The sequence below is a fragment of the Carlito syrichta genome, unplaced genomic scaffold (genome assembly GCF_000164805.1).
Source record: "Carlito syrichta isolate Samal-C Ts95f unplaced genomic scaffold, Tarsius_syrichta-2.0.1 Scaffold137413, whole genome shotgun sequence".
NCBI lineage: Eukaryota > Metazoa > Chordata > Mammalia > Primates > Tarsiidae > Carlito > Carlito syrichta.
Window position 1 is genome coordinate 618,248 of NW_007081509.1, and position 14,710 is coordinate 632,957.

General features: G+C 36.4%; 1 protein-coding gene across 1 annotated transcript in view; it reads left to right on the forward strand.

Moving 5' to 3' along the window:
* The window catches only part of SH3YL1 (SH3 and SYLF domain containing 1), a 39,437-nt gene extending 24,956 nt beyond the window's left edge, over positions 1-14,481 (forward strand). Inside the window, exons 6-7 of the mRNA XM_008049813.1 lie at positions 7,354-7,410; positions 14,046-14,481. Of these exons, the coding sequence (XP_008048004.1) occupies positions 7,354-7,410; positions 14,046-14,236 (248 nt within the window). The 3' untranslated portion in view covers positions 14,237-14,481. The remainder of the gene's footprint in view (positions 1-7,353; positions 7,411-14,045) is intronic.
* The last annotated feature ends 229 nt before the right edge of the window (positions 14,482-14,710 follow it).

The following is a 14,710-nucleotide window of genomic DNA, read 5'->3' on the forward strand; positions in this document are numbered from 1 at the left end:
TGGTTCCATATGAATTTTAGGATTGTTTTTTCTAATTCTGTGAAAAATCACATTGGTAGTTTGACTGGGGTTGTGTTGACTCTCTAGATTACTTTGGGTAATATGGTCATTTTAACAATATTGATTCTTCCAATCCGTGACCATGTGATATTTCTCCATTTGTTTGTGTCCTCCACAGTTTCTTTCATCAGAGTTTTGCGGTTCTCCTTGTAGAGATCTTTCACCTCTGTAATTAAATATATTCCTTGCTATTTTTGCTTTTTGGCTGCTATTGTAAATGGAACTGAGTTCTTGATTTGATTTCATCTATTGGGTTATAGCAGTGCTACTGATTTGTTTGTGCTTATTTTATATCATGAAACTTTATCAAATGTGTTTATCAACTCCTAGAGTCTTTTGGAAAAGTCTTTAAGATTCTCTGGGTATAAGATTATACCATGAGCACAGAGAGGTAGTTTGATTTTTTCTTTTCCAGGCTGGATAACCTTTATTTCTTTCTTTTTTTTTTTTTTTTTTTTTTTTTTTTTTTTTTTTTTGATTATTGTTCTGGCTAAGAATTCTAGTTCTGTGTTGAATAGGAGTGGTAGAAATAGGCATCCTTGCCTTGATCCAGTTCTGAGGGGAAATGTCTTCAACTCTTTTTTGTTCAGGATAACATTGGCTATGTGTTTGTCATATATGGCTTTTATTATTTTGAGGAATGTTCCCTCTATGTCTGTTTTACTGAGGATTTTATCATAAAGAGATGCTGGATTTTATTTATTTATTTATTTATTTATTTATTTTGAGAAAACAGGATTTATTGAGAGGACAGAAGAGCTCCCGAAGGGGTTGCCCCTAGATGCTGGATTTTATCAGATGCCTTTTCTGCATCTATTGAAATGATCATATGCTTTTTGTTTTCAATTCTGTGTATGTAGTGGACTATGTTTATTGACTTACATATTTTGAACCACCCTAGATCCCTGGGATAAAAACCACTTGGTTATGATGTATTTTTTTTTTTAAATGTGCTGTTGAATTTGATTTGCTAATATTTTGTTGGGAATTTTTGTGTCTATGTTTATAAAGCATATTGGTCTGTAGTTTTCTTTATTTTGTGTGTCTTATCCTGGCTTTGTTATGAGAGTGATAGTAGCCTCATCGAATGAGTTAGGGAAGATTCTTTGCTCTTCATTCTTATGAAATAGCTTCATTAAAATTAGTACCAGTTCTTCTTTGAAGGCCCGGTAGAATTCAGCTGTGAATCCATCAGCTTCCTGGAACTGTTTTTTTGTTGTTGTTGGGAAACTTTTAATTACTGTTTCAGTGTCGCTGTTCGTTATTGGTTAGTTCAGGGTTTCTGTTTCTTCCTGATTCAAGGTTGGAGGGTTGTGTGTTTCCAAGAATCATCCATTTTCTCTAGATTGTCTAGTTTATTTACATAGAGGTATTCATAATAATCTTGGATGATCTTTTGAGTTTCCATTATATCAGTTGGTAATGTCTCCATTTTCATTTCTTATTGAACTAATTTGAATCTTCTTCCTTTCTTAATTAATCTGACTAGCAGTCTATCAATTTTGTTTGTCTGTAAAAAGAACCAACTTTTTGTTTCATTGATTCTTTGTATTTTCTTATTTCAATTTCATTTAGTTCTGCTCTTCTGTTAGTTTTGGGTTTGGTTTGTTTGTGTTTTTCTAGTTTCTTGAGGTTTGATGTTAGATTGTCAATATGTGATCTTTTAGTCTTTTTAATGTAGGCCTAAGTGCTATAAATTTCCCTCAGAGCATAACTTTGGCTGTGTAGTAGAGGCTTTGATAACTTGAATCATTGTTGTTATTCCTTTTGAGGAATTTTTAAATTTCCATCTTGATTTTATTTTGACTCAAGGATCATTCAGGAGCAGACTGTTTAACTTTCATATTTTTATTTGGTTTTGCAAGTTATTCTTGGAGTTAATTTCTAGTTTTATTCCACTGTGGTCTGAGAAGGTGCTTGATATTATTTCAATTTTTAAAAAATTTATCAAGACTTTACTTGTGGCCTTTCATTTGGTCTGTCTTGGAGAATGTTCCATATACTGATGAGAAAGATGCATATTTTATAGTTTTGGGATGGGGTGTTCTGTAGACATGTTACTTCATTTGCTTCAGAGTTTGGTTTAACTCTAATTTTTCTTTGTTGACTTTCTGTGTATCATTGTCAGTGGAGTGTTCAAATCTTCCACTATTACTGTATTGCTGTCTATCTCTTTTTTAGATCTAGCAAGTTTTGTTTTATAAAGCTGGGTACTCTGGGGGTAGTCACATATGTATTTTAAATCTTTATGTCGTCTCGTTGAATTAATCCTTTTATCATATGATAACCATCTTAGTTTTTTTTTTAACTGTTGTTAATTTAAAAGCTGTTTTATCTGCTCATTTTTGGTTTCCATTTGCATGGAATATTTTTTCCCACTTCTTTACCTTGAGTCTGTAGGAGCCTTTGTGAGTTAAGTGAGTCTCTTGAAGGCAACAGATATTTTGGGGGGGGGGGTGTGTTTAACCCATTCTGCCAGTCTGTACATTTTTAGTGGGGCATTGAGACCATTTATGTTCAGAGTTAATAATAATATGTGAGGTACTGTTCTATTCATCATACTGGTTGTTATCTGGTTGCTTCATTTATTTATTTTCTTTATTGTGTTAGTGTTCCATAAAGCCTGTGACCTTTATGGTTTCCACTGTTTTTATACTGGTGTATTTCAACCATTTGTTTCAGTATTTAGAATTCCTTTGAGCATTTCTTGTAGAGCTGATCTAATGGTGAAAAATTCCCTCAATGTTTGCTTGTCTGCATAGAACTTTATTTCTTCTTTATTTATGAAACTTAGTTTTGCAGGACACCAAATCCTTGACTGACTATTGTTCTGTTTGAGGAGATTGAAGATGGAGCCCCAATCCCTTCTGGCTTGTAGGATTTCTTCTGAGAATTTTGCCGTTAGTCTGATAGATTAACCTTTGTAAGTTATTTCATGCTTTTGTCTCACTGCTCTTGAAATTCTTTCCTTCACATTAACTTTGCATAATCAGATGATTATATGCCATAATGATAACTTTTTGCAATGAGTCTTTGGTGGTTCTTTGGGCTTCTTGTAACTGGATTTTTATATCTCTGGCTAGGCCAAGGAAGTTTTCCTCCATTGTTCTCTCAAATAGGTTTTCTTTTTCGTTTTTCTTTTTTGAGTTGGAGTCTCACTCTGTCACCTAGGCTGGAGTGCAGTGGTGTGCAGACTGATCCTTCTGCCTCAGCCTTCCAAGAAGCTGGAACTACAGCCATGCGCCATCATGCCCAGTTAATTTTTCTTGATGTATTGTAGAGATGAGATCTTGCCAAGTTGCCGAGGGTGGTCTCGAACTCATGGGCTCAGGCAGTCCTCTTACCTTGGTTTCTCAAAGTGCTGAGTTTAGAGACGTGAGCCACCGTACCCGGCGTTCAAATAGGTTTTCCAAACCCATTGCTTTCTCTTCTTTCTCAGGAGCACCATATACATTTCCACCATGTACTTCCCCACCATAGATACTATCTACCTATATTCCCACCATGTATACTACTCACCTATATTCCTCGCCATATATATGCTTCACACCATATACATCTACCAGCAGGCATCCTGCTTACCTATATATTCCTCACCATATACACTCCCCACCATATACATTCCCACCCTCACATCCTCCACCATGGATACTATCTACCTCTATTCCTCAACATATACACTCACCACTATATACATTCCACATTATATATAGTCTCAGCGTATACATCCCCACCATGTAAACTACCTATCTGTACTCCTCACCATATACATGCCCCATTATAACATTCCCACCATAATATTTCCCATGGTATATGTTTCTTACCATATATGCTCTCTATCACATATGTTCCCCACCATATGCATTTTCTACCATGTATATTTCCCCACTGTAACATCTGTCAGAACAGCCCTCAGCATATACCTTCCTCACCACTATTAAGGGTCAAGGCATTTTGAAATGTTTGAAAGTCATAGCTGGTTACATGTTATTAATTGGGTTGTGTTTATTCCTATTAGTGAATTTAAATATTTTATATAATAATCTTGTCTGGAAATTCTCTTCATTTTATTGTTCTATTTTTTTCTGTTGAGATATTTGTTGCTTTCTCAATTCATAGAAATGTTCTTTATATTAAGGGCTTTGTAATTTGAGTTGCAATTTTTTTTTACATATATCATTTGTCTTCTGCTCTTGTTTTTCATAACTGTACTATATTAAAGTTTTGATTTTTATTTAAAAATATGTATTATCTAACTTTTATAGATTTGGATATTTAAGTCATGTTTAACGTCTTCCTACCTCTCAAACAAGATTGTATTCACAGTCTTCTTGATTCTCTTGTGATATTTCTATTTTTGTATTTACTGAATACTTAATTTTTCACTTATTTTAAAAGCACTTTACCAGTTAATCCTTCCTCCCCAGTGTATAATTCTAGTTAAAATACTATTGCATACTCTGTTCATTCTGTAATTTTTGGATACTAATTACAGTAACTTCACATGTAGAAATTAATCTGAGTTATGTATAATAATTTTCCCATTTAATGCTTTCCATTTATTGAGTCTTTTTATGTCTTTCAATAAGATTTTATGATTTCTTTGCCCATTATGTTAAATTTATTCCTAAATTCCTTTGTAATTTTGATTTGCAATGGTGAATGGAAGGCGCTTTTCCATTTCTGTTTCAGAGTCCCTGTTTCATAGTTAAGGATGTCTTAATTTGTTTGTCTTAAATCTGATCATTCACCTAAAGATATTTCTAGTTTGTTTTTAAAAATAAGTTATCTCGGGATATTTGTATTCTTATCCTTGCCCCACCAGTGTTTATTTCTATATTCTGAAATATAGAACTTCTTAGGCCAATGGTCTTTAAACTGGTATATATCTATCTGTAGGGATACACAGAGATGCCAAGGGGTATACAGGCACAGGTCACTTAAAAGATACAGTTTCCAGATTTGCAGCTCCCAGATAAGTTCCATTTTAGAGCCAGTCTAGTTGAGAACATGCTATGCAGGTTATCCTCTTTATTTTCTATATTTTTTCTGTATGGGAAGAGGACAAGCAAACCCTCAAGCCATTCTGATTCTCATGATATTACATTGCCCCCTAAGTGTAAGAACAATTATCTATTAATTATTTTGAAAATCACTATCTATTGTTGCTATCTATTGTTATCAAAAACAAAAGTTAGCCGGGCTCGGTGGCTCAGCCTGTAATCCCAGCACTTTGGGAGGCCAAGGTGAGTGGATTGCCTGAGCCTGCGGGTTCGAGACCTGCATGGGCAACTTGGCAAGACCTCATCTCTACAATAAATCAAAAATTTAGCCAGGCATGGTAGTGTGCACCTGTAGTTCCAGCTACTTGGAAGGCTGAGGTGGAAGGATTGCCGGAGCCCAGCAGGTCGAGGCTGCAGTGGCTGGGAGCAGCCACTACACTCCAGTCTGAGTGACAGAGTGAGACTCCAACTCAAAAAAAACAAAACAAAACAAAAAACAAAACAAAACAAAAAACAAAAGTTTTCACAATAATAGCAATTATCTCAGTCTGTTTCTGCTACCATAAAAGAATACCACAGACTAGGCAGTTAATTGGTTCACAGTTCTAGGAGCTGGGAAGTCCAAGATTGAAGGGCCACATCTGGTGATAGCCTTCGTGCTGAATCATACATGGCAGAAGGCATCGTGTGGTTAGGAAGTATACATGTGCGAGACTGAGTGGGGAAATAGGGCCAACTCATTTGTTTATTTATTATTTTAGATTCAAGAGGTGCACATGCATGTTTGCTACATTAACATATTATGTAATAATGAGGATTGGGTCTCAGGTGGCCCATTCCTCAGATAGTGAACATTGTATCTCATAGGTAGCCAAGCGGATTATCTTATTAGGTACCCACTCTCACGATAACAGTATTAATTCATTTTTGTGGGTGAAGTCCTCATGACCTACTCACCTCTTAAAGATCCCACCTATCAACACTGTTACAATGGCAATCAAATTTCAACATACATTTTGGAGGGGACATGTAAATTCAAACCATGGCAATGGTATTTTTTTATCTTATAAATATTATTTTATTATATTGTTCTAGTGATAGATAACTATGTAACTTTTTTGGCGTCTATCTCAGAAGAGCTATAAAATTATTCAGTTACATTGCTATAAAATACCTTGTTTTAGCCTTCCCTGATTTTTTTTATAAAAGCCAGCTTTCTTATCACCTATATCTATAAAAAAGAATATTAGAATAGATGTGATGTTGAACCTGTACCATTTCAGCTATAAGAAATAATCATCCTGTGTACATGAACTAATTTTAAAAAGTCTTGTCATTCTATTGAGATACATTTCAAATAAAATTTTACTTGTATGCTTAGTAAGCTAACAAATTCACAATATTTCTAATATTTTGATCAATTGTCTACTAATAATGGCTGTAATGATAACTTACTCTATAAGAGATATTTAGCAGAGCCTTGTGCTTATTTAAACTACAATTTTAAAAATAAATTTATGTTCAAATTTTTATTGTGGAATGTTGCATAAAGTGTAATATACATTACTGTAACATGTTTGGGACAAATGGAATGGAAGTATGATTTCAAGGCTAATAATAAATACTATATAACTTCTGACTTAAGACAGTTTGTTGGTCTTCTTTAAGGGATGGTAGTGGGCTTCAGATCACTGTGGTGTTCAGGTTATTTTATCCAAAAAGGAAAAATATGATTGTTGAACTTAGATAATTGATATGTGAACAGTGTCAAAAAGTACACCCTTTACAACTATTTACTGGACAATTTTAGGTGTCAATTAAAAGTTATGCAATACCATTAATACATGCTGTTTACAATTTATTTTAGGGCTTAAGCAAGCAAAAATGTTTGAAAATCACTAGCTTTGGGCTACAAGCTTTTTTTATTCAGATATTTTACAAGTGCTTCTGGAGAAGAATGTATTTGGGCTTTCTATACGTGTGTATTTAAAAGGCCATGATTTATAATTGATGTGCTTCTGTGTCATACAAATAGCAGATATGTATCATCTGCCTTATATGTTGTGTATCATCTAGGTTTATTCAGGCATACCGCTTGAATTAACACATGAATAAATAATGATAATCCCATTAGTTATAGTGACTTAAAATATTTGCTTAGCTATAACATATACAAATATGTTTTCTAAACGCTCCCCCCCCTGCTTTTTTTTGTAGGTAACAGGAATGCTTAGCTATAACATATACAAATATGTTTTCTAAACGCTCCCCCCCCTGCTTTTTTTTGTAGGTAACAGGAATGAATATAAGCTCTATCCTGAACTTTCCAGCTATCATGAGAGAGTTGGTAAGTAAAAACTATATATCAAAAATGATTCATATTCATCTTATAATATAAACGTTCTAACTAATCTGATTGGTCATGAGAATCTCTGGAAATCTGTTCAGCCCCTCTTCTTTGATATAATGTACATTCACATTAGTTTAAGAGCACTTGACTTAAAAAATGCTATGCTTTTGTTCACTTACTTCCCTTTAAGATAACTAGGGTGATAGAAAGATCAAGGACCCTGCCGCCATGATCTCCTAAAAACTAGTTTTCCAGAAGCTTCTGAATTTATAACATGAATGGAATGCCAAAGTTTGTTAATTCTGAATTACAGTTTATTCCTTATTGCATTTTCTCTGGTTTTTAGCCCCATAAATTTTTTATTTTTAAGGATTTTTTTAATTTTATTTTTTATGTTCAAATGTTTTGCTCTTATGGGAACTACTTTACAAAACTTAAGATTTACTACAGTAAAAAATAGTTCTTCAACCTCTTACTTAAATTTTCTTCAAAAATTTTCCAGGAGTTAAGCGATTATTTATAAATGTGAGTGGGACACAAATTGAGAGCAAAGTTAAACAATCATAAAGTAGCCTGTTTATTTTTTCACTGGAGTTACGAAACCATACACCACTGGATTAATAAAGTATTGGAAATTAGCCATTTCAAGTAAATAAAATATAAAAAAATTATAAATATATTTTTAAAATTTATATCATGCAGATAAATTGTGTTGAAAATGTCTCTTAAGCAGCATCCCCTGAGGAGAAGTCACCCTTGTCCTGATGGATTTAGGGTCTCTGGCTTGTCCATGTTTCATCTACTCTTGGGAGCCCACTCTGGGGTCTTCTCCCTGTGGATTCTCCTGAGGGAGCTGAGCTTCTGCCCTAGAGTCTGTGTTGAGAGCAGGGGTGATGGCCTGGCGTTCACCAAGGGAAGATGCCGTGCTGTATTCTTAAGTATGCAGAGAAATCTCTGAGAGATTTTATGGAAGGAGCTTCACCCTTTGTGGTTCATGACCATGTTAAAGGCCGTGTTGAAAAATTTGTCCTATGAGTGCAAGTCCTTTGAGAGCAAACGTGGTTAAGTTATGAATGTTTACACCAAAGCAGCATATGCTTCTAGATTTTATATTACACAGCTTTTTACCTTTGAAGACCGTAGGATTAGACGTAGAGTTGGGTGTCTAGTTGTCAAAGAGTTCCTGCACTTACTTGGGAGGGGATGCCCTATAGAGAGACAGAGCTGAAGAAAGTACAATAGTACAACAGAGGCTACAGATCCCCTAAAGAATGCCTCGCAAATGCAGCACTGAGAACTGATTGGTTGTGAAAATCTCTGGGAAACTGCTCAGCCCCTCTTCTTCAATTTGAAGCATATCTATGTGATTTTGAGAAGTACTTTGTTTTAAAAAATGCTGTACTTTTGTTCTCTTACTTCCCTTTAATTTAAGATAACTAGGGGTGATAAAAACTTTTATTAAAAAGACACCTGCACACGCATGCTAATTGCAGCACTGTTTACAAAAACATGGAACCAACCATACTGTCCATCGAAAAGGGACTGGATTTTTAAAAATGTGGTACATATGCACAATGGAATATTATGCAGCTATAAACTATAAAGAACAAAATTATAAACTTTGCAGCAACTTGGATGGATTAAGAGTCCATAATACTCAGTGATTTATCACAGAAACAAGAACTGAGTACCACCTGTCCTCACTCATAAGTAGTCCCTGAACATTTACCATAATACTATAAGAAAGGAATTGGCAGTAGCTGGAAACTGCCTGCGGGGGGAGAGGGCCACATAACATCAATAAGGGTACCTAATCTCAAACCAGGCAAAGTGGGGACAAAGGGAGGCCAAACTTTATCTGTAAGATGAACACTTGTATACCTAACCCTGTACTGTACCCCACATCTTTTTTTGGAGTTTCACTCTGTCATCCAGACTGGAGTGCAGTGGCCGCTCCTGGCCACCGCAGCCTCGACCTGCTGGGCTCCAGCGATCCTTCCGCCTCAGCCTTCCAAGTAGCTGGAACTACAGGCACGCGCTACCACGCCCGGCTGATTTTTTTATTTATTGTAGAGATGCGGTCTCACCAAGTTGCCCAGGCGGGTCTCGAACCCGCGGGCTCAGGCAATCTACTCATCTCAGCCTCCCAAAGGCACAGGATTACAGGCTGAGCCACCGAGCCCAGCTGACCCCACATCGTTAAAAGAAAAAAATATAAAAATTTTTAAAAAGAAATATTTTATAAATGGCAAGTGAAAATGTCTTATGGCAAGAAACTAAACTCCAAGTGGACTCGAAAGACAGAGACTTCAGTTTGAATTCCCATATATCCATCCACCAGTTATGTGATCCAAAGGTGATGTCACTTGCACATGTTTGGTTGGTTGGTTGGTTTTGTGTTTATATTTTAGGATAGGAAAAGTTAAATTGTACCAACAGTAGGTACTAAGATAATATTATTTTAGCCTGTTTTTCCAAAGAGATTTTTGGGGGAAAAAATGAAAGAGAAGACTTAAATTCTACTTTTTAAGTAAAACTTACTTTACATTACTGTATTTTTTAAAAAGCAGTTGTGAAAGCAATTAAATTCTAATCAAGAATATCCTCATGTTCTCCTGAAAGTCCTTGCAGAGAAAGTCACAGTTAAACCCAAGCCTGGGTCTAAAATTGAAAACCCAGTGAAGCAAGACATTCAGTCCTCCCCCGTGCTAGCTCCTGAGTCTACCCCAACCCCACAAAGGACTGTCAGGCATGAAAATTACCCAACCAGTGTGGTTTTTCTCCCACCATGCTTTGTTTTTGCCCTTTGGAAGGTCCAACTGCATGTTACTTGGCCTCTCAGAGTTAAAGTCCAATTCACAAAACTTCCCCCTAGGGACTCTGTAGGGAGTATTTCTGAACCTTCTTGTATCAACATTTGTCCTCTTTTATCCATCCCGAAACTGTCCAGGACAGGGTTTCTCAGTCTGAGCAGTGTGGACTGATTAGACTGGATAATATTTGTTGTGGGGTCTGTCTTGTGCTTCATAGGGTGCTTGGCAGCATCCCTGGTGTATGCCCACTCAGCACCAATAGCAGTGATCCCCTAGTTATGACAACCACAAATTTCTCTAGAAATTTCTCTAGAACTGCTCCTGCCGAGACCCTGTGTGAACTGGCCTTGCCTGGTGGCCTCACCTGGTGGCCTCATTCAACTCACTCACCAGTGACACACACATACTCCTATAGGAGACTTGGCCCTCAGACCCCCCCTAGCATGTGGCCTGAATGGGGGCACCAGAATCGGGGCAAGTTCCAACCCATTGCCTCAGTGTAACTGACAACAGCAAGGTGTGTGCCAAGACAAGACTGTGTTCTCTTGGTTGTGACCTTCCCAAGGCTGAGACTTTTCTCCTGAAACATGTCTGGGCTGGATGTGTTAGCTGCTTGTGAACTACCTTATTCAAGCTCTGTAAGAAAGTGGTCTGGAAGTAAAACAGATAACACAGAGACCCAGTCTTGCTAATTATGGGCCTCAGGGCATCTGCCAGTCACCAATGCTGATTGTAGTCTCACCCTGCTTCCTAATTTGGGAAAGAAAAATAGCCCCTGCTTGAATTAAACTTTGGTCAGAAGGAAATGCATCTGTGAATGGTGCTATAGTAACCCAGCGGGGTTTGCTTTCCTGTAGCCGGGGAGGTCTTCACGGAAGGACATTGCTCCTTGGCTCATTTTCTTGTGCTTTATACTATTTTGTGGACATTAACCTCCTCCTTGTGAAACTTATCTCTAATATCCATTAGAAATGACCTTCAAGTCATTTGGAGCTTTTCGAAGAAAAAACTAACAGGCATTGACTGATGTGTGCTCCAGGAGCCTCACCCAGGCTGGTCTAGCCTTGCTCTCTGCTGTGCTTCAAAGCCAGCTAATGTGCCCCATCCCCATCCTCAGTTCATTTGGAATCTACAGTTCAGAGTTAGTTAGACAATACCTGAATGGGAGGGGAGGAGAAGGATTGAACCAAGTCTGTGTCCTCCCTTTCTCTTTTTTAGTTCGTAATACATTTCTTCATCAAATTATTCATCATAAAATATATTTCTAAAATGGTAAGAACCAATTCAGTTATCAGGGTAACCCAGGACTATCAGCATCAGATGTTATTACTGGATAACCCACTGACCAGGAACATGTACTCCTCCTTGAAAATTTGCCTAATAAAAGTAAAACGTCCGGATAAGTTTAAATTTAGTCTGTTGGACACAATTTGACATTCATGTGGTATAATGTCAATACTGAGTAAGGCTGTTTTTTAATTTTGATTGTGTGAACAGTACTACAAGTACGTGAGTGTATTCAGCTAAGATGGCTTAGGCTTCCGGAACATTCCCTGGTGTTCACAAGCACTCTTTTCTTTCTTTCTTTTTTTTTTTCGAAGCAGGATTAGCCGGGCTCGGTGGCTCAGTCTGTAATCCCGCGCCTTTGGGAAGGTGAGGTGAATGAATTGCCTGAGCCCACGGGTTCGAGACCTGCCGGGCAACTTGGCGAGACCTCATCTCTACAGTAAATCAAAAATTAGCCGGGCATGGTAGCGTGCGCCTGTAGTTCCAGCTACTTGGAAGGATCGCCGGAGCCCAGCAGATTGAGGCTGCAGTGGCCGGGAGCGGCTACTGCACTCCAGTCTGGGTGACAGAGTGAGACTCCAACTCGGAAAAAAAAAAAAAAGAAAGCAGGATTTATTGAGAGGACAGAAAAGCTCCCACAGTAGGAGGGGACCCAAGGGGGTCCCCTACAAGCACTGTTTTCTTTGACTTCTTTCTATCATCCAACATGGGAGGATGATGGGACAGGGAGGAGAAGGATGGAACTCTGGGAGGGCTTCCGTTGGTCTGGGTGGTTAATTAAGATTACACTTTATGTGTGGATGGCCTACATATAATTCTTAACAAGAAAATTATCAGGAATGATTTATTCAGCATTAGCTTACATGTTTTCTGGCATCAAGGAAGCATTATGTGAGTACTTTTCATAGGGTGTAGTAATGACTGTTTATTAATACGCATTAGCAGTTGTTTGACTTCTATTATTTTCAGACTATATCATAATTTCATCTTTTGTGACATTTTTAACCTTATTCCTTAAGTTGATAGACTAAAAGTAAGTATATATAAAATATAAAATTATGCAGAAATTATTTGTATTATAGATAAAACTAGTTATACTAATAATATCGCCAATGTAGTTATATGTATTATTATTAGGATTATTTCTTTAGGAGAACTAAAAAAGCTAGATGGGACATGTTCTATAGAAAGAACTGTAGCACCATCTTGTGTGAGCTGCAGATTCAGTGTTTTGGTCAATGTAGTTTAATTAAAGTGATGACTTTTTATTGCTGATAGGCCAAGTTCAGATTTATTATTATTGTAAGTTCAAAAAGGAACTGTTTCTATAGTTTGGTTACTGATATTTTCTATATATCTATATTTAGATGCACTTAACAACATCAAATTGCCTAATTTATGCACAAAATTATATGAAGCATAGTCATATTAGACTTCATATAACTATGTATACAGAAACCATTCCTTTCTTTATGTTTTTTGATGCTACATGGTGTAATATTTAATTTCTTTCATTTGTGTTAACTACTCCATTCTCACAGTATTTTTTTCTAATATAGTACATTTAATTATATGCATATTGAAATACTTGTTAAACATATGTAGATAAGCTTTTCCTTGTGCTAATTTCAATTTTATCTCTGGTATTGAGAGACTGGATCAAATAAGCACAGAGATATAAAGCCCAAGAAGAAAAAATGTCTGTGATGAAACAGCAAAATATATCTGAGCTGAAACCCTCAAAACCAATGAACAAAAAGCATATTTTTTAAGTGGAATCTCTTATGATAAGATCATGAGCATAAATGTTAGCTTTTTTCTACTATCTATAATTTATAGAAGCAAATACAACTGCTTTAGTCCATTCTATAACAATAACATAGACAGTGTGGCTTGTAAATGATAGAAATTTATTTCTCACACTTTTGGAGACTAGAAGCCCAAGATCAAGGTGTCTTGGGAGATTCAGGGTCTGGTGAGAGCTCAATTTCTCCTTCATGAATGACACCATATTACTGTGGCATCACATAGCAGAAAGGATGAGGAAGTTCCCTCAGGCTTTTTCTAAAGGACACTGATCCCATTCATGATGGTGGGGCCCTCATGAACTAATCACCCCCAGAGGCCCCAGCTTCTAGTACTGTTACCTTCAGGGTGAGGGATTTCAACATAAGAATTTTGTGGGGACACAGACATTCAGACCATAGCAATGACTGCTCTATTAAAATGGAAAAAATGTAAATATTATCTTATAATTGAAACAATTAAAACCATAAATGTTTACTAAATACACAGATATATAATAATGTATAGTTCAGATGTACATGAATTTGGCAAATGGTATTGGCAAACGTTTGCTTTCTTCAATGGAGAAAAGGTGAATTTAATGATTACACAGATTGTATGGCATGAATTCTGCCAACTTTCAAGGAATTGGCATACCAAGCCCTAAGTGGTTCATTTTATCTTGCCTACACATGCCTCCGGGTTTTCCCCTAAAAAACATGAGTAAATATGTTTTTCTTGTTTTAGGCAATTTGGATCAACTGATAGAAGTGACAGCACTATATTCATTTGAAGGACAACAGCCAGGGGATTTGAGTTTTCAAGCTGGAGACAAAATCACAGTTATATCAAAAACAGATTCATGTTTTGATTGGTGGGAAGGAAAGCTTCGAAGTCAAACTGGCATTTTTCCAGCCAACTATGTATCCATGAATTAAAGATTATACTATTTTCATCTTTGACAATTACAAAAAAAAAAAAAATTATTTCTACACTGACAGGATTTACTATCTAGTTTAGCAATGTTTAATATAAGTTCAAAACTACTTCTACAAAGTTTCAATCTAGTATATAAAAGGTTTTGCTTTTCTATGTATTAACTATGTATTAACAGTTAACTTGCATATCATTGAGTAATTTGTACTCATCACATACTATTAAATAGATAATATCCTACAATTTATATGGCCATAATTATTTTGTATTCATTTTCAAACATGACTAAATATCTGATCTGGCTATGTATTTGATAACTTTATTTTAATTTGAGAATTTTAGGGATAGAACCGTGAATGTCAGTTCATACATTTCTGTTTGCAAAGAAACGAAGCCGGGCTCGGTGGCTCAGCCTGTAATCCCGCGCCTTGGGAGGCTGAGGTGAGTGAATTGCCTGAGCCCGCGGGTTCGAGACC